The sequence below is a fragment of the Cetorhinus maximus genome, chromosome 5 (genome assembly GCF_964194155.1).
Source record: "Cetorhinus maximus chromosome 5, sCetMax3.hap1.1, whole genome shotgun sequence".
NCBI classification, from domain to species: Eukaryota; Metazoa; Chordata; class Chondrichthyes; order Lamniformes; family Cetorhinidae; genus Cetorhinus; species Cetorhinus maximus.
Window position 1 is genome coordinate 140559066 of NC_135883.1, and position 21010 is coordinate 140580075.

Genomic DNA, 21010 nt, shown 5'->3' on the forward strand with positions numbered 1-21010 from the left:
TGGGGTGAGGGAGTGGAGCAAAAACAATGCAGTTTTTGATCCAAATGATGTACGCTGGCTGGGGGGGGGGGGGGGCGCGGAAGAGAAGATGTGTTAAACATTTCTAGAAAGAAGATCTGGAAGTTGCAAGACACAGTGCAATCCTCAATTCAAGTTGTGGTTGCATTCCTGAAAGATGCAATTTTAAGTGATACAACTTTAAGCGAATCATGGGTTCCCATGATTTGGTTTGTGTTTCTTCGGACATTTCTTGCCGAGAAAAAACAATGTGCAAGTTGAAATACTGTTCTATACATGTGAAGCAACTGCATTCACAGCTGGAATAACTTGCAAAATAAATCACTGAATATAACAAGTACAGCATGAACTCAAATTAGGTAACACTAAATTACCAAACAAGCCGAGTAGCACAGCTTGTGTGTCATGCCCGCCTTCGCAACCCCCCCTCACCCACCACCCCACCCTCCTCGGCTGCCCTCACCCCTTTCCCACTCAGCTCTCTCGATTGCCCTCTCTCCTGGCCGAGCGTGTGTGTCAGAATCCTTTCCCTGCGCTCTTACTCCTAGATCTCACTAGAGGCTGAGGCTCTGGGATCCATTTATGGCCAGCACTAATCCTAACCCCCACATAGTCATCTATATGGTTTATATAAATGACAAATAATAGGGGACCCAGCACAGATCCCTGTGGTCCGCCACTGGACACTGGTTTCCAGTCACTAAAGCATCCTTCTGTCATCACCCTCTGTCTCCTACAACTAGGCCAATTTTGAATCCACCTTATCAAATTACCCTGTATCCCATCTGCATTTGCCTTCTTTATAAGTCTCCCAATGTGAGACCTTGTCAAAGGCTTTGCTGAAATCCATATAAAGTACATCAACTGCACTACCCTCATCTACACCACCTGGTCACCTCGCCAAAAAATTCTATCAAATTTGTTAGGCATGACCTCCCTCTGTCAAAGTCATGCTGACTATCCCTGATCAAACCTTGCCTCTCCAAGTGGAGATAGATTCTCTCCTTCAGAATTTTCTCCAATAGTTTCCCTACCACTGATGTGAGACTCACTGGTCTGTAGCTCCCTAGCTTATCTCGGCAACCCTTCTTAAATAGCGGATCACATTAGCTGTTATCCAGTCCCCTGGCACCTCCCCCGTGGCCAGAGAGGAATTAAAAATTTGGGTCAGAGCCCCTGCGATCTCCTCCCTCAGCAGTCTGGGTCATAAATCATCCAGACCTGGAGATTTGTCCACTTTTAAGCCTGCCAGCACCTCCAATACCTTGTCACTCCCTATATCAATTTGCTCAAGAACCTCGCAGTCTCTCTCCCAGAGTTCGATACCTTCATCCTCATTCTCTTGGGTGAAGACGGATGAGAAGTATTCATTCAACACTCTACCGATGTCCTCTGGCTCCACCCATAGATTGCCCCCTTGGTCCCTAATGGGCTCTACTCTTTCCCTGGTTATCCTCTTCCCATTGATATAGTTATAGAATATCTTGGGATTTTCCCTACTTTTACCAGCCAGAGCTTTCTCATATCCCCTCTTTGCTCTCCTAATTGTTTTCTTAAGCTCCACCCTAAACTTTCTGTACTCCACTAATGCCTCCGCTGATTTACTTCCGTTGTACCTGCTACAAGCCTCTCTTTTCTTTCTCATCGTATCCTGAATATCCCTGGACATCCATGGTTCTCTGGGCATGTTACTCCTTCCAAGAGGGAACATGTTGAGCCTGTACCCTCCCCATTTCCTTTCTGAACACCCCCCACTGCTCCTCTGTAGATTTCCCCACAGTTAGCTGTTCCCAGTCTACCTTGGCCAGATCCTGCCTTATTTTACTAAAATCCACTCTCCCCCAATCCAAAACATTTTTATGCAGCTTGTCTATTTCTTCGTCCATAACAAACTTAAATTGTAGCATGTTGTGGGCGCTATCACTAAAATGCTCCCAAACCACCATCTCAGTCACCTGTCCGGCTTCATTCCCCAGAATTAGGTCCAGCAATGCACCATCCCTTGTTGGACCCTCTCCATATTGACCTAAAAAGTTCTGTTGTACACATTTCAAGAAATCTACTCCATCCAAGCTCTTAACACTATGCCTATCCCAATTAATGTTGGGAAAGTTGAAATCACTTAATATAATTACCCTATTATTATTGTTTTTACACACCTCCGCAAATTGTGCACATATTTGCTCCTCAATTTCCCGCTGACTATCTGGGGGTCTATAATAAACACCTAACAATATGGCTACCCCTTTTTTATTCCTAAGCTCTACCCACAAAGCTTCATTCGATGCCCCCTCCAAGGTATCATCTCTCCTTACTGCAGTAACTGACTCCTTAACTAATAATGCAATGCCTCCTCCTCTTTTACCCCCTCCCTTGTCTCGCCTGAAGATTCTATATCCTGAGCTGCCAATCCTGCCCCTCCCTCAACCATGTCTCAGTGATGGCTACTATATCACAATTCCACATGTCAATCCTCACCCTTAACTCATCTGTTTTGCCTGTAATACTCCTGGCATTAAAGTAGAGGCCAGCCAGTCTTGCCTTATTCCCTTGAAACTTAATGCAGCTGTACTCCCTCTGACTTGATTGTTTTACTGTATTATGATGCGTCCCTCTTCTGCTAACATTCTGTGTCCCTTCCCCCTGCTGAATTAGTTTAAACTCCTTCCAACAGCACTAGCAAACCCGCCCACAAGGACGTTAGTCCCGCTCTGGTTCAGATGTAGACCGTCCCACTTGTATGGGTCCCACCTTCCCCAGAAACGATCCTAGTGATCCAGGAATCTAAAACCCTCCCTCTTAAGCCACATATTCATCTGTGCTATTCTCCTATTTCTGAGCTTGCTAACACGTAGCACTGGGAGTAATCCAGAGATTACCAAGCCGAGAGGTCCTGCTTTTTAGTCTACTGCCTAACTCCCTGAATTCTTGATGCAAGACCTCATCCCTCTTTCTACCTATCACCTTCCCCCTTCCTATGCCTTATCACCCTCCCCCTTCAGGATGCCCTGCAGCCGTTCAGTGACATTCCGGACCCTGGCACCAGGAAGGCAACACACCATCCTGGAGTCACGTTGACGGCCACAGTAGCGCCTATCTGTTCCCCTGACTATAGAATCCACTATTACTATTGCTCTTCCTCTCTTCCTCCCCTCCTGTAGAGACAGGCTGCTTATGGTGCCAGAAGCTTGGCTCTATCTGCACTCCCTGGTGGAACCAGCCTCCATCAGCCTCCAAAATGGAATAACGATTTGCGCGCGGGACCCCAGGGGACCCCTGAACTACCTGCCTGTTTCTCTTGGACTGCCTGGTGGTCACCCATTCCCTTCCTTCCTCAAGTCCCTTCAGCTGCGGTGTGACCACCTCTCTAAACGTGCTATCCACGATGCTCTCAGACTCGCGGATGCTCCACAGTGTCCCCAGCCACCGTTCCAGCTCTGAAACCCGAGCTTCCAGGAGCTGCAGCTGGACACACTTCCTGCACACACGCTGGTCCTGGGCACTGGAAATGTTCCCAGCTTCCCACATGGAGCACAAGGGGCACACCACGGCTTTGAGCTCTCCTGCCATGACATCCCTTTAAATTAAACCTTTTAAATCAATTACTCTAGGGCCCTTCTTTCCTAATCCTTGTTACTACAGAATATACAAACTATAAACCACAAAAACACCTGAAACTATAAGCGATAAAAGTAGTAGATACTTACTCAACCTTGCCCAATACTTAGCAGTGATTCCTTTCCCTTGTAGCCTCTACTGCTGCAACAGGGCAAGACCACTCTCTGAAGATTTAAGAAGTTGGATAGCAAAGAAAAATGCAAAGAGCACCTCTTCCCCTATGCACCAAATTGACAATACCCACACTCACTCTGGCCGTGTCTCACTCAGGATGAGGTCTCTCCCCTACTCGTGTGCAAGCACAAGAGAATGTTTCCTCTTGTGGGAGAATCTAGAACTAGGGGGTCATGCTCTAAAAATAAGGGATCGCTCATTTAAGACAGCGTCATGAGTCTTTGGAACTCTTCCTCAAAAGGACGGATTACATCTGAACAGGAACAGGACCAACATCCTCCTGGGGAGGTTTGCGAATGCTGTTGGGGCAGATTTTAACTAAATTGGCAGGAGGATGGGATCCTGAAAAGTAGTTCAGAAGGGAGAGAAGCTGAGATGGAATTAGAAGTTAAAACGTTAGTGAGCAAGTCTGGAAGGCAGAGGAAACAGAGGCTAGATAAGAAAGTAGTGAGTTTAGCAAGGCTAAACAGAATATATTTTAATGCAAGGAGCCTGAGGAATAAGACAGACAAGCTGAGGGCACAGATAGGCACATGGGAGTATGATGTCATAGCTATGACCGAGACTTGAGAGTTAGATTTAAGATAGTTATGGAAAAGGATGAGGTTGGGCTGGGAATAAAAGTTCTAAACTGGGGAAAGGCTAATTTTACTAAGATGAGATACTGCATGCAGTTCTGGTCATCACATCATAGGAAGGATGTGATTGCACTGGAGAGGGTGCAGAGGAGATTTACCAGGATGCTGCCTGGGGCTGGAGGGGCTGAGCTATGATGAAAGATTGGATAGGCTGGGGTTGTTTTCCTTGGAGCAGCGAAGGCTGAGAGGGAACCTGATGGAGGTGTATAAGATTATATGGGGCATAGATAGGGTGGATAGGAAGGCACTTTTTCCATTGGTATGGGGGTCAATAACCAGGGGGCATAGATTTAAGGTAAGAGGTAGGAAGCTAAGAGGGGAGTTGAGGCAAAACTTTTTCAACCAGAGGGTGGTGGGAGTCTGGAATTCGCTGCCTGAAAGGGTGGTTGAGTCAGAAACTCTCGTAACACTTAGGAAGTATTTAGATATTCACTTGTGTTGCCATGCCTCCAGGGCTATGGGCCAAGCGCTGGAAAATGAGATTAGTGTAGTCAGATCTTTGTTGGCTGGTGCGGACACAATGGGCCAAATGGCCTCCTTCTGTCTATGAGACTATGAAAAGGCAGTTGAAGCAGAGTTTTTGAATACCCTTAAGGCAGAGCTAGGTAGATTCTTGATTAACAAGGGGGTGTAAGGTTATTGGGATTAAGCAGAAAGGTGGAGTGGAGGTAACAATCAGATCAGGCGTGATCTTATTGAATGGCAGAGCAGACTCAAGGGGCCGAGTGGCCTACTCCTGCTCCTGATTCGTATGGTTGCATAAAGGTGACATGGCACTATTTCATGGAGGAACAGAAGAGTTATTCCCAATGCCTCGGCCTATATGTCATTCTTAATCAAAATCACAAACAGATAATCTGGTCATTATCACGTTGCTGTTTGTGGAAGCTTGCCACTTGATTGTTGCATTTCCTATATTTCAACAGTAACTGCACTTCAAAAGTCTTTCATTTGCTGTAACGCCAGTTTTTCTTTCTTTCACTAATCATCAGCCCAAGCCTGAATCTTATCCAGGTCTTGCTGCATGCAGGCATGGACTGCCTCATTATCTGACGAGTTGCAAATGGAATTGAACTCTGCACAACCAGTAAACATCCCCATTTTCATCTTATAGTCAACAATCTTCCATCAATTAGCTAATGATGTTTGGATCAAGACAGTTAGTTACTTATAGTTTTATGTTTCTACCTGCTTAGGCAGCTACATATTTGGAAACATTCTCCTTTAAAGTACAATTAATAAAATATATATTATTGATGATATTTCTAAAAGATTCTCATTATGGTTTCCCAGCAGTATGGTTTTAATTTGTATGGGTGAAACAAACTGTAAATACCTACTAGCCTGGCCATTTGTATTAGATTAAGTTTTTGCAACTCTAGCATTAAAAATACCTCAAATATTTACAGAAATACAAACTGAAGCAGGTTTGGATAAACATCCCTGTGCAGTTGTACTACAAAACTTGCTCTTTTAACCTCTTACTTTCTTCTCATGAGACAGAATCTATTTGCCTCAACTTCACCACTGCTTTATATTACCAAGTGTGATTTGCAGCAATATGCAAATATAATGCTAAACAATGCTGTTGACTGACTGCATTATACAAAGAACAGACACCCAGCACCTATGGTGGATTTGTGAACAGCATAGCTAACAGCTGAGGACCATATGGCTCAGCAGGTAGAGGAAGGAAGGAAGAGGTATTAAAACAGCATGTTGCAGTCCACTTTAATTTTAATATAGAATTCAAAAATAAGTTAGTAATGTTAAACTTGTACAAGACCTTAGATTACAGTTGGAGCGCCATGTAAAAGTTTTGGCAATTCAGTATGGGGAGGATATAAAAGTAACAGATTAAAAATAAAGCTTGCAGCTCAGAGTACAGGCAGCCTTAGGAATTTGTGTTCTGCTCTTCACACCAAAAGTTACAAAGGTAATAGAAAAAATTTGCTATGAAAATGTGTATAATGACCAAACTTCAACTGTCCTTATCTGTCTCAGTCTTATACTGAAAGAGGTAGCCTAAAGCTACAACAATGTTTTGCCAACACCTAGGGTCCAATGTGAGGTCACTGGATAAATCAGGCCAAAGACATGCATTGGAGCCATATTACCATCAATACTTCAGGCAGTGCACTTGATGCATTATATGTGAACAACAATGCTATACTGGCTTCTCTTGCTCTGAGCCTCAAACGTTCCTGCCAATGCACACTCAAAACATGGCATTTGTCTACATCTAATCACTAATGCATTAAGTTTCAGGGAAAGCCAAAAGCGACCCACCTAATTTGAGATTTATCAAGCCTCATTCATGCAAACCAGATTAGGATATTGGGTCATTAATGTGGTCAAAAACAGACCCGACTTGATGTTTGGATGCCTCACGCTGGAAGTCAAAATTGATCAGCTGATCATTTGTGACTAACACTGCAGGAGGCTCAGAGAGCCCTGACAGTTAGATGCCATCACCTCATAAGCACAGAACTTGGCTCAGAGAATGTATACCTTTTAAAATGTTCCCTTCTGAAATTTGATCCATCTTGAAAAACAGTTCAAGATTTCTAATTGCCCAAGAGACCATCCTGCAGATGAGGAATTCCACTGATTTCCCACCCCTTCCACTACATCTCTGCCCCCTCCCTAATTATAGAGATGACTATAACTAGCCCTTCTGCTGAATTTGGAGAAGGCCTAAGGAAGGAACAAGCTTAGGAACAGGAGTGACCTGTCACTAAAGTACAGTCTACCATTCGATTAGATCATCTGTACCTTAACTTCATCTATCTCCCTTGGTTCCACATCCCTCAGCACTCTTGCCAAACAAAAAAAAAAATCAATCTCAGTTTTGAATTTACCTTACAACAACAGCTTTAGCAGGAGCAGGGGGGGGAGAAGCTTCCTATTGTCACTTCCCTTCATATGAACTGTTGTTTACTGACATCACCACCCAAACGGCCTAGCTCTAGCTAAGATTCTAGACTTCATCAGAGAAAATAGTTTCTCGCAATATTTCAGAAGGTGAAGCACTTTGAAGGGTAGTTTGCAAGAAACTATTTGCTCTGGTGAAGGCCAGAATCTTAAAGTTAGAGCTAGGTCATTTCTGTAGGATATTGGGAGCTTTAACTGTGTTGTCTTAATATTAAGCAAATATAGTTGTCTAGAAAGTTCCCAATATTCTACAGAAAACTAGTCCACCCTAAGTAGACTTCAGCAGCAATATGACAACATGAAATTGGCATAAATATCTTCTAAATGCAATAAACTTATTGGAATGGACAAAACTACTAGAATTCTCTAATGGCACTAATGTGCAGCATAAAGAAACAAATTTGAAAATTTCTCATGTCTGCAAACCACAGTTCAAAACGCAGGTTGAAGTGGGGGAAAAAATTCAGAATCATCCAGGAAGTAATATTAGAAGTGTAACAGGGAAAGTGATCATCTAACCAAAATTGGCATGAATTTTGTGATTTCCCTTTCCTCCTGGAGGAGCAAATCCTAATTATGTGAACATAAAATTAAAAACACATTTTACATCCTTGCTCTCTCCAAAAGTAAGACTAGTCATGTGTATGCTGCCATTTCCAGAGTGCAAGGAAAATTATAGAAGCAACTTTTCCCCCAATAAATACTACTTGGAGACAAATAAAAGTTAATTTTCCTAAATCTTTGCCAGTGCAAGCTATTATTCTTGATTAGAACAAAGTCATTTCTAGGAATGTGACTGACTTTTGCATCCATTGCATAAACTTCAACGATAACAATTAGATTTAATTGCACGCACATTATAAAGTTTGGAAATTACTAAGAATTTAGTTTTGAGCAAATAAACTGGCATTTAAGTTAAATGCTTACATTGTTCCACACACTTGTTACTAAATTGGGAGATGATCTACCGATGCATAGAAACCATTGCATTCTAAGAAACAAATTCCAGGGCGTGTGGCAGAATCAGCCAATAACAGTTATTTGAGGCCCTGCTGCAGCTCCAAACCAGAGTTAGTATTGCATAACACCAGTTGTTTTCTCCATTTCAACATAGAACTGGTGATTAATGGCTGTTATTGAGATAAGGTCAGCTCATGTGTGACCCTTCAGCTATCCAATCCAACCATACCATCTCCACCCAGCTAGTTTGTACACAGCTGAAGCAGTAAAAAAAAGCCCAGCAGCATATCATGAGGATTGGATTTTATAGCAGTTTACACGGGTGCAGTACACACAAATGAACTGATGATCTATGAAACTGCACAGAATTAAACTGATTGTAGATCAAGAATACGGAACTAACTTAGCCTCACTTATTTAATGGCAAAATTATATAAAAGTACATGATTTATATTACAACCCTGGCTCATTGGGGTCACTGCAATTTCATCGATGCCAGGAAATATTGAGAGAGAAAATGTCGACAAAACAAAAATTAGAATTTCTCAACCATATCGTTTTTAAACTCTGTCTACGGGGGATGCCTGACAAACTTGTCAACTGCTCAGGGATGAGATTTGTAACATTCGTGCTAAGCAAGTGCCAATGCCCATCTCCAACAAGAGAGTCTAACCACCTGCCTTTGACAACCCATGGCGTTACTACCATCAAATTCGCACACCATCAACATCCTGGGAGTTACGAGAAACCAAAAACTCAACTGAATCAGCTACATAGGGCTGTGACAATACATGGCTGAGTATTCTATAGAAAGTGGTTTATCACCCAATTCCCCGAAGCATTTCCACTACAAGGCACAGGTCAAAAGTGTGATGAATACCCTCCACTTGGCTGGATGGGTGCAGCTGCAATAACACTCGAAAAGCAAGACACCATTCATGACCAAGTGGCCTCTTGATTGGCAGCCCATCTACCACCATTTCTACAACATACGCTGCAGCAACTCAAAGCTTCAACAATATATCCTAACCAGTGACCTCAATCACCCAGAAGGGCAAGGGTAAGAGGCATTGGGAATGCCATCACCTCCAACTCATATACCTGACTTCTATTCCTTCACTGTCACTAAGTCCAAATCTGAGAACTCTTGCCAAATAGCAAGATGAAGGTAAGTTCAAAAAGACTGAAGTAGTTCAAGTAACAGTACATCACCACCTTCTCAAGAACAACCAGGGATGGGCAATGTGCTGTACAGATTTGCTAGCATTGTCCATATCCCAAGAATAAAATTTTAAAACATTGTCCGCTCCCCCACCATAACCCCACCTCTGCACACTATTTTGTGGAGCATATTGTGGTATTCTTGAAAATGTCCTTTAATAAACACTTTGATTGAGGTGATGAGCCTTGACTTCAACGTCAATAACATTACAAAATGGCTGCTCTGGCAGGGGGAAAGAAAAATTATGCAACCCATTTAAAGGCAGCCTGGTATGGCACATTTCACTTTTTTAAAATTGCATTGCAGCCTTCCTAAACCAGGGTTCAATATCATTGCACTAAATAAAACTGGAGTTCTCAGTTTTAACTGACACTGTTTAGTAACAGGTCATGGTCAGGCAGTGGCATAGTGGTATTGCCGCTGGACTGGTATTCCAGAGACCCAGGGTAATGCTCTGGGGACCTAGGTTTGAATCCTACCATGGCAGATGATGAAATTTGAATTCAATAAAAACTCTGGAATTGAAAGTCTGATGATGACCACGTAAGTGCAAAATGTTTTAGTTAACGGGCAATATGATCGGCGCAGGCTTGGAGGGCCGAAGGGCCTGTTCCTGTGCTGTACTTATCTTTGTTCTTTGTTCTTTGAAACCATTGTCGTAAAAACCCATCTAGTTCACTAATGTCAAACCTGCCGTCCTTACCTGATCCGGCCTACGTGTGACTCCAGACCCACAGCAATGTGGTTGGCTCTTAAATGCCCTCTGAACAAGGGCAATTAGGGACGGGCAATAAATGCTGACCTAGCCAGCGGTGCCCACATCTCATGAATGAATTTTTAAAATTTTTTCCTAACTTCATGCCTAGTCTTTACCTGACAATTAAGTATCTGGGGAAACAGACAGTAGTTGATGATATCAAAATAATTATACTCACTCACTGAAATGGTCACGAGTATTAGTTTTGGCATAAACACTTCCTTCCTCAGACTTCCAAGATTTAAAAGAAGAGAAAAACAAACTAATTTGTGCAGTTCAAATTCACAAATAAAAACACCCTGCAACCATTAATATTTTGAGCACTTGGGCCCCCAAGGATCAAGTCAAGTGGTCACTTATTCTGATAGTGAACCATAAACAGTCTCAAGGAACACTCTGTTCAAAATCAGAGAACTTTTTTTTTTGTTTCACTTGCACATTTCATTCGCTGTTCATAACAAGTGACCACAAAGCTTTCCTATGTGCTGAAGCCAAATTAGATCGCCACAGCATTCCAGGTCTAAATCACCACGGGAAAAAAAGACGACAAGCAGGCAGTTATTTTACAGCAAAGAAAACAACTCCATTGATATTATACTTTTCAAATCTGCTAACACGGCAAAATACTTTCACAATACATAAATATGTAATTTAGGCAAACAGACAAATCAAAGTGCATTCAACAAGATCACCAGTAGTTTGTGAAGAAAAGTGACAGAATCCTTAATTACATGTTTCTCAGAGGGTAACTGTTTATAGTCTCTGTTTGTCTTCTTGCCCTCCTTAGGTGTCCCAAAATATGTCATTGCTTGCCCAGTTATTTGACTAGGCTATCTGTTTGCAGATCTTCAGGCAACCCATACTGCCATCCTATTAAGATGCACAACAGCAACTCAGAATTCTTGCCTCCCAATTTACCTCCCTATAATGAAGCACCTAATCCCTTTCCATGCCTCCCTCACCCCATCAATTAAACTGGGAACTCACCACTTGACTGTGAACTCACATTCCACTACTCTAACAGCAACATGCGCAAGGTTAAATATATTTGGGATCAATGTAGAAAAGAAATATTGTAATCACAGCAATTCAAGGGGGAAGCAGGTACTTAAGACAACAAAAAGATTTTTTGCAGTACAAAGTTTTTCCGTTGGTGATAATTCAGATTGTGCCCAAAATGGATTAAGTTTACTGGGTTGCTTTTTTTTTCCCTGTTGCCTTATGATTCTGGAATAGTTGTTTTGGTACATTTTTTGCCCTTTTTAAATTCAAAATGTTATCTGACACTTTTATCAACATTTGATTAGCAAGTTTCTAGCTAAATATGATTCATCATAGTTTACCTGAAATTTAGCATCGTAAATTAGCTGTACATGCACCTATAAAGTCACAAGATTTTTGCCTAATTAACCCAAGAGGGATTTCAGGTTAAATTAGATCAAGATGCTATGAAGTTAAATTTGGTGCACAAAGGGTAGCTCCTTAAGGGAAATGCTGATAAAGACCGCCTGCTGTGGCAGTTTAAGACACTGGGGTTCATTAGTACATATAAACTATCTCCAAGATGTAATATTAGAAAGAGTACCTTGTAAAGAACACATCAGGCAATTTAACTGTGCAAAAAACTAAAAGCTACTGCGGATGCTGGAAATCCAAAACAAAAACAGAATTACCTGGAAAAACTCAGCAGGTCTGGCAGCATTGGCGGAGAAGAAATCAGTTAACGTTTCGAGCCTTCATGGCCCTTCGGCACAACTGAAGCATAGTTAGGAGAAGGGAGAAATATAAACTGGTTTAAGGGGGGGGGGGGGGAGAGACGTTGAGGGTGTGGTGATTGTGGAGATGAGCAGATAATCAAAAGATGTCACAGACAAAAGGGTCAAAGAGGTGTTGAAGGTGGTGATATTTGTCTAAGAAAAGTGCTAATTAAGAATGGAAGACAGGATATTCAAAGTACGGCTCTAGTGAGGGTGGGGTGGACAGACTAACAAGGTTTTAGTTTTAGATTTAAAAATAATGGAAATGGATAGGGAAAGAAGAATCTATATAAATTATTGAAAAAAAGGGGGGGGGAAACGGGGTGGGGATGGGGGGAAGGGGAGTTTAAGATCTAAAGTTGTTGAATTCAATATTCAGCCCGGAAGGCTGTAAAGTGCCTAGTCGGAAGATGAGGTGCTGTTCCTCCAGTTTGCGTTGGGCTTCACTGGAACAATGCAGCAAGCCAAGGACAGACATGTGGGCAAGAGAACAGGGTGGAGTGTCCCTGTCGCTTGCCATTTTAACACTCCACCCTGTTCTCTTGCCCACATGTCTGTCCTTGGCTTGCTGCATTGTTCCAGTGAAGCCCAACGCAAACTGGAGGAACAGCACCTCATCTTCCGACTAGGCACTTTACAGCCTTCCGGGCTGAATATTGAATTCAACAACTTTAGACCTTAAACTCCCCTTCCCCCCATCCCCACCCCGTTTCCCCCCCCCCTTTTTTTCAATAATTTATATAGATTCTTCTTTCCCCACCTATTTCCATTATTTTTAAATCTAAAACTAAAACCTTGTTAGTCTGTCCACCCCACCCCCACTAGAGCTGTACTTTGAATATCCTGTCTTCCATTCTTCATTAGCACTTTTCTTAGACAAATATCACCACCTTCAACACCTCTTTGACCCTTTTGTCTGTGACATCTTTTGATTATCTGCTCATCTCCACAATCACCATACCCTCAACGTCTCTCCCCCCCCCCCCCCCCCTTAAACCAGTTTATATTTCTCCCTTCTCCTAACTATGCTTCAGTTCTGCCGAAGGGCCATGAAGGCTCGAAACGTTAACTGATTTCTTCTCCGCCAATGCTGCCAGACCTGCTGAGTTTTTCCAGGTAATCCAATTTAACTGTGCAGTCAATCTGGCTGCCAGCGAGCACACTAAGAACAACATGGTTTTTGACTGGCACTTTACCTCACCAATCCTTGACACAAAGATAGGTCAGCATATTGAATTGTGATCTGATTGATTTGGAGAAGGCAGTGGCAGTCTCAGGCAAATTTGAATTGAGGAACACAGACGGAGAGAGAACTATCCTTTCCTAAAATTACAGCCACCTAGTTTTAAGGATGACTATTTTGTGAAGTGAATTTAACCTGTTAAAAGAAATAGAAAATAACAAAGAATGTCACTATGTTATGCAAAATAATATGAAAACTTCACTGAAAACCGTTTCTTGTGTTGTGTAAAATAAACCAATTTCTTGGTTTACAACTGTTTACCTTTTGGAAGGCAAAAGAAATTTCATAGTATCCCAGACTCTCAATAAGCAGCGTCAACTGTTGCAAGTCTCTGATCATATCATATGACCAGAAAGGTCAAGATCAACTCTCAATCACAAGGGACTCGAGATCTGATTAAAGAAGCGGCTGACAATGCTGAGCCCAAAAAAGGGTATCTACTGCAGAACTGAAATGGCTAACTGAGGAAGGGTATTGGAGGAGGATGCTTTGGTCAAGCATGTCAAAAACTGCAGAGAGGTCCAGGGGAATAGTGCATCATAGTCAGAGAATGCAACTGTAACTTCAAATTAGTACCATTTGAGTTTTCCCAGTTTTCTGACACAGGTGGAAGCCTCTCGATCAATTAGTTTAACTTTAACAAAACAATTTTTATTCCTACATTTTTGCTTCGCTTGCAATTTGTGGGTTGTTGTCATATCCTTCAAACATCTGATTCAAGCCACAAATGTTCCCTCAAGTGTTATTGAAGTTTAGCTCCCTCAAGTGTTTTTAAACAGCTATTACAAAAATTTCTGGTCAAGGAGCACATTGTGAAATAATTCATCACTCAAAGTCACATTCCTCTCTGAACTTTTTGACAGGTTCCAACCACGTTATTATAAATTTACCACAACCTCATTTGCCTCTTAAAGTTAGGTTTATCTCTAAACACATACCTAGCCAAGTTCAAAAAGCAGAAAACTTTGAATGCAGGAAATCTGAAATAAAAACAGAAAATGCTGGAAATATTCAGTAGGTCTGGCAGCATCTGTGGAGGGAGAAACAGAGTTAACATTTCAGGTTGATGACCTTCCATCAAAAGTGGGAAAAGTTAGAAACGTTTTGACCAAGGGATGGGTGGGAAAGGGGATGAAAGAAAAGTTTGTGGAAGACAGGAGAGATGGAATGACAGAAGAGTTGTTTTTACAGGACCAAATGGTGCTGAGGCAAGAAAAGAAACAGAAAAAGGTGTGCCTAAAACAGGGGTGATGTCAATAAAGCAAGAAAGAGAAAAAAGTAAAACATGCAAAGAAAAGGAAACAAAAGGGGGGTGGGTGAGGGCACAGATTATGGTCTGCAATAGCTGAACTCAATGTTCACAGAATCACAGAAATGTTACTGCGCAGAAGCTCAAGTCCAGGCAGCTACAAAAGTGCCTAACTGAAAGATGAAGTGAGGTGCTGCTCCTTTAGCTTAAGTTAAGCTTCACTGGAATGATGCAGTAGACTGAGGACAGAGATGTTAATGTGACAGCAAGGTGAGAATTAAAAATGGCAGGCCACCAGAAGTTCAAGGTCATGCTTGTGGATTGAACAGAGGTGCTCTGCAAAGCGGTGACTGCGTTTAGTCTCCCCAATATAGAGGAGACCGCATTGTGAGCAGAGAATGTAGTATCCTAAATTATCCTACACATAAATCCTGGAAGGAGTGGTTGGGGCTTTGAACAATGAGCAGAGAAGAGGTAAAATGACAGTGTTACATCTCTTGAGCTTAAATGGGAAGGTGCTGTGCATTGGGGGTGATGGAGGAGTGGGCCAGCGTGTCACACAGAATGGTCCCTTCAAGTCCAGAATGTTGAGATGGGAGGGGGAGATGCATTTGGTGGTGGCATCATGTTGAAATGGGGAAGGATGATCCATTGAACACAGAGGCTGGTGGGATGAAGGGGAACCCCATTATGGCTCTGGGAAGCATTTTTTTTAATTCGCTGGCCAGGCAAGCATTTATTGTCCATCCCAAATTACCCTTGTTCAGAGGGCATTAAAGAGTCAACCACATTGCTGTGGGTCTGGAGTCACATGTAGGCCAGACCAGGTAAGGGCAGTAAATTTCCTTCCCTAAAGGACATTAGTGAACCAGGTGGGTTTTTTTCTTTACAACAATTGATAATGGTTTTATGGTCATCATTAGGCTTTTAATTCCAGATTTTTATTGAACTCAAATTCCACCATCTGCCGTGGCAGGATTCGAACCCGGGAACATTACCCTGGGTCCCTGGATTACCAGCCCAGCGAAAATACCACTACGCCATTGCCTCCTTAATAGCCGAGGTGTTGCACGTCAGTGACTTGCATTTTGGATGACCCCACTAGAGGACAATACTCAAAGGCTGAATAACCTATTCATTTTCCTCTGTTCCTCTTTTTCCAACAGTACAACACAACTTTCTAGTATTTCTCCTTTCTTTTCCCCTCCTCCCCTGGTTTTTGGTAGTTGGTATTTTTATCTGCAAAGATAATTTACTGGCCTTAGCCAACTTAAGCAGCAAGGTCAACTATTTTTTTTTATAAAAGGTACAATTTGTCAACCGAATGCCAGTTGAACTTCCAATTCTTGAACAGAATGAAAATAGATATGCACTGACGCTATAAACAGCTTTATCTCTTCAGAGATCTTTAACTGCTATTATGAAAATTATTTTAGCAGGGAGTAATGAGAATTAATTTTGAACTTTTGAGACCCGAATATTAAACTTTACGACTTTTTGAGTTTAACTTCAGTTTGTCAGCTGAGTGTGTTTTGTTTTTTAAAAAAATAGAATGATGTTAGATTTGTTGTTGTCTAATTGTCATGCCGAGTGGCGTGGGCGACAATGGTCTTCCAAACTTTCTGATCATAGCAACAGTGGATGATTGCAATGGCTCTCCCTCCTACCTGCCTAAGCATCCCCTGATGTAGTCAAACATACCTGCCAACTCATGGGATGCCCTGGCTTGTGATCAACCAAAATGGAGAAGCCTCATTTGGAAGGCACCAAACACTTCATGAGACATTGCTGGGAACATGCAGAGGAAGCGCCCAAACATCCAATTAACCCAACTACCCAACCCTTCAAGCACCAACTGTCCCGCAAGTGACAGAGTCTGCAGATCCCACGTTGAATTTACCACACGTTTCAGAACGCATCAAACTGGAGTAGAAGCACGTCATCCTCAATTCCGAGGGACTGCCTAAATTGATTGGAATAGCGCTGCAGAAACTTAATGAAAGTCTATCAATCTCAGTCTTTAAACGCTCTCAATTGACACAGCATCCACATCATTTAGATAGAGATTTCCTTGTTTTATCATCTAGATGGTCTAGCTTTAATTTTAAGATTATGCTCCCAGGTTCTAGTTTTCCCCACCAGACAAAACAGCTACTCTATCTATCCCTTCAAATCCATTTATCATTTTAATTTTTGATAAGATCACCCCTCAACCTTCCAAACTCAAGAATACAAGTCGTTTACACTCTATTTCACAGCTCCAAGAAGTTGGTGACATTTAAGGCATTAGTTAGAAAAAACTCACTGAAAGTAAGCTAAATGCATTGACGTGGTGCACACAATGCACTCGTGCTGTAAACACATTGCTTGCACCTCCTTAACTGATTTTGAACTTAAAAGAAAATGTGTGCTGGATTTAGCTCTAAACAGATGCTAAACTTTGTATAGCAACTTTGCTGGATGAACATAATTTTCATTCAAGTTACAGCTTTTGGCATATCACATATCCATTTTACTCTCAAAGCAGTCAGCGTGTTATACCACCAATTCCAGAATCAATATGTAACCAAAGAAGTAAATCCTTCAGAGCGCAGAGCTATGTTAAATGTGCTAGCTATCACAAACTGAGATGAACTGGCACTATTTTAGAGCACTACATCACATGTTATTACTTGCATGAATTGGAGTGAAATTTATGCAGCACGATTTCTGCCAACACAAATGTTAAAAATTGAAGCTAGTCTCTCAGTAGGACAGAGCATTTTATGTTCCAATGTGTAATTACAGGAACCTGGGTCCACAATCCCAACCAGACAAGTTCCTGACCTATAATCATTCAAGGAAGCCAAACAAAAAGTCAAAGCTAGTATTAAGTAGGCCTGGAGCAATATTGGTGAAAATTTCTATACCTATCATTTTAAAAGAGGCATTTTACAATTCATAACTATCGGATTGATAAAAATAGTTTTTATTCCAGTTCACCTATTTGCCTGGTTCTGTTGATTGCTGTGGATAGATTCATACTAGAATATATCTGCAAGGGCCATCATAAACAATTAGAAGCCAAGACTAAATTACACACCAGCTCCTTTCCAACATAGCTGAATGCAGACCTGCCAAGAAATGTTACCCTTGGATCAGAATTGTTTAAACTGTATATAAATATAAGCAATTTGAAAATACTTGTAGCATAGCCCATTTAAACAAACATTCACTCAATCTAAACAAAGGGATTTCAGAAAACATGTACCTGAGACAACTGATTAGATTTACAGAAAGTTCTGCTATCTGAATAAAACCTGGCATTGAACTGACAAGACAAAAACATATGCACACAAAGAAAAATAACTGAAATATTTTGCATTTGATCAGTAATTCTACACAATGGTAACAAATAGGACGCGACTTGGAATAATGAAATGACATTTGAGGATCACATCTGTCACAGATATCATTGGCATTAACGTAAAGTTCTATTTTGATTACACATTAAACCACAACAAGAGCTTTTCAAGAAAAGGCCGCAAAAAATCCATGCATAGAAGTAAAATGCAAGTACCACAAGCAAAATGTTTGCTTGAACTTGGTGTTTTTAATAACCTCCTCAGATAGCTGGTTAATGCACAATTGTGCAAATCAGGAAAGTCTCATGTTTAAGCCTCAGAGTCCGAGAGTCATAGAGGTCTACAGCACAGAAAAAGGCCCTTCGGCCCATCGAGTAGGCGCCGGTCAAACAAGTACCTAACTATTCTAATCCCATTTTCCAGCACTAGGCCCGCAGCCTTGTATGCCATGGCATCACAAGTGCACATCCAAATATTTCTTAAATGTTATGAGGGCTTCTGCCTCTACCACCCTTTCAGGCAGTGAGTTCCAGATTCTCACCACCCACTGAGTGAAAAAATTCGTCCTCACATCCCCTTTAAACCTCCTGTCCCTTACCTTAAATGAATGCCCCCTGGTTATTAATCCCGCCGCCAAGGGGGAAAGTTCCTTCCTGTCTATCCTATCTATGCTGCTCAGAATTTTATACACCTCAATGATGTCCTCCCTCAATCTCATCTGCTCCAGGGAAAATAACCACAGTCTATTCAATCTCTCCTCATAACTAAAACTCTCCAGCCCAGGCAACATCTGGTAAATCTCTCTCTAGTGCAATCACATCCTTCCTATAATGCGGATTCCAGAACTGCACGCAATACTCTAGCTGTGGCCTAACCAGCGTTTTATACAGTTCCAGCATAACCTCCCTACTCTTATACTCTATGCCTCGGCTAATAAAGGCAAGTATCCCATATGCCTTCTTAACCACCTTATCTACCTGTCCCACTACCTTAAGAGATCAGTGGACATGCACACCAAAGTCCCTCTGATCCTCGGTACTTCCCAGTGTATTCCTGTGCCTTGTTTGTCCTGCCCAAGTACATCACCTCACACTTACCCGTATTAAATTCCATTTGCCACTGATCAGCCTATCTGACCAGCCCGTCTATATCCTCCTGTAATCTAAGGCTATCCTCCTCACTATTTACCACCCCACCAATTTTCATGTCATCTGCGAACTTACTGATCAACCCTCCTACATTCAAGTCTAAAGCGTTTATATATAAACAGCAAGGGACCCAACACCAATCCCTATGGAACCCCACTGGACACAGGCATCCAGTCACAAAAACACCCTTCGACCATCACCCTCTACTTCCTGCCATTCAGCCAACTCTGGATCCAATTTGCCAAATTGTCTTGGATCCCATGGGCTCTTACCTTCGTTATCAGTCTCCCATGTGGGTCTTATCAAAAGCCTTGCTGAAGTTCCAAGTAGACTACATCAAATGCATTGTCCTCATCTACACATCTGGTCACCTCTTCGAAAAATTTAATCAAATTGGTCAGACATGACCTCCCCTTAACAAAACCATGCCGAATGTCCTTGATTAATTCCTGCCTCTCCAAGTGTAGATTAACTCTGTCCCTCAGAATTGCTTCCAATAGTTTCCCCACCACTAAGGTTAGACTGACTGGCCTGTCATTCCCAGGTTTATCCCTTCCTTCTTTCTTGAATAACGGTATCACATTGGCTGACCTCCAGTCCTCTGGCACCTCCTGTGGCCAGAGAGGTATTGAAAATTATTGCCAGCGCCCCTGCTATCTCCTCCCTTGCCTCACTCAACAGCCTGGAATACATTTAATTCGAGCATGGAGATTTATCTACTTTTAAGTCTGCCAGACCACTTAGAACCTCCTTTCTTTCTATGCTAATTTCTTTAATTACATCACAGTCCTTCTGCCTGATTTCCATATCCACGTCGTCCCTCTCGCTTGTGAGCACCAACACAAAGTATTCATTTAGAACCCTACCTATGTCTCCCGGCTCCACACACAAATTACCACCATGGTCCTTAATGGGCCCTACCTTTTCCCTAGTTGTCCTCTTGCTCTTAATGTACCTGTAAAATAACTTTGGATTTTCCTTTATTTTACCTGCCAATGTTTTTTCATGCCCCCTTTTTGCTCTCCTAATTTCCTTTTTAAGTTCCCTCCTACACATTCTATACTCCTCTAGGGTTTCCGTTGTTTTGAGCCCTCGGTATCTGCCATAAGCCTCCCTTTTTCTCTTTATCCAATCCTGTATATCCCTCAACATCCAGGGTTCCCTGGATTTGTTGGTCCCACCCTTTGTCTTTACTGGAATATGTTGGCCCTGTACTCTCCCTATTGCCCTCTTGAATGAGTCCCACTGCTCTGACGCAGATTTACCTAAAAGTAGCTGCTCCCAGTCCACTCTGGCCAAATCATATCTGATCTTATTAAAATCAGCCTCCCCCAATTTAGAACCCTGATTTTTGGCCCATCCTTGTCCTTTTCCATAACAACCTTGAATCTAATGGAGTTATGATCACTATCTGCAAAATGCTCCCCCACTGATACCACCATTTGACCGGCTTCATTCCAGGACCACCCCCTCTCTTATAGGACCTTCTACGTGCTGGCTTAAAAAGCTTACCTGGATGCATTTTAAGAATCCCACTCCCTCTAAACCTATCACACCATGACTAACCCATGTTGGAGAAGTTGAAATCCCCCACTATTACTACCCTATTATTTTTACACTTCTCTGAAATTTGCCTACATATCTGCTGTTCTATTTCTCTGACAGTTTGGGGGCCTATGGTAGACTCCCAGCAATGTGATCGCTCCTTTTTTGTTTTTCAGTTCTACCCATATGGCTTAATTTGAGGAGCCTCCTAAGATGTCATCCCTCCTTACTGCTGTAATTGATTCCTTGATCAATACTGCAATATCCCCTCCTCTTTTACCTCCTTCCCTGTCTCGCCTGAAGACCCTATATCCTGGAATATTGAGTTGCCAATCCTGCCCCTCTCTCAACCATGTCTCTGTGACAGCGATAACATCATACTTCCAAGTGTTAATTTATGCCC

The 21010-nt window shown here is 42.1% G+C and overlaps 1 protein-coding gene across 4 annotated transcripts in view; it reads right to left on the reverse strand.

The window, feature by feature from the left end:
• Positions 1-21010, reverse strand: part of sesn1 (sestrin 1) — a 108437-nt gene that overhangs the window by 71862 nt on the left and 15565 nt on the right. Inside the window, exon 1 of one of the 4 annotated variants that reach the window (XM_078542554.1) lies at positions 8310-8430. The exons of the other annotated variants lie outside the window; for them this stretch is intronic. Within the exon in view, the coding sequence (XP_078398680.1) occupies positions 8310-8372 (63 nt within the window). The 5' untranslated portion in view covers positions 8373-8430. Of the gene's footprint in view, positions 1-8309; positions 8431-21010 lie in introns of those variants that run through there. 4 annotated transcript variants of the gene reach the window in all.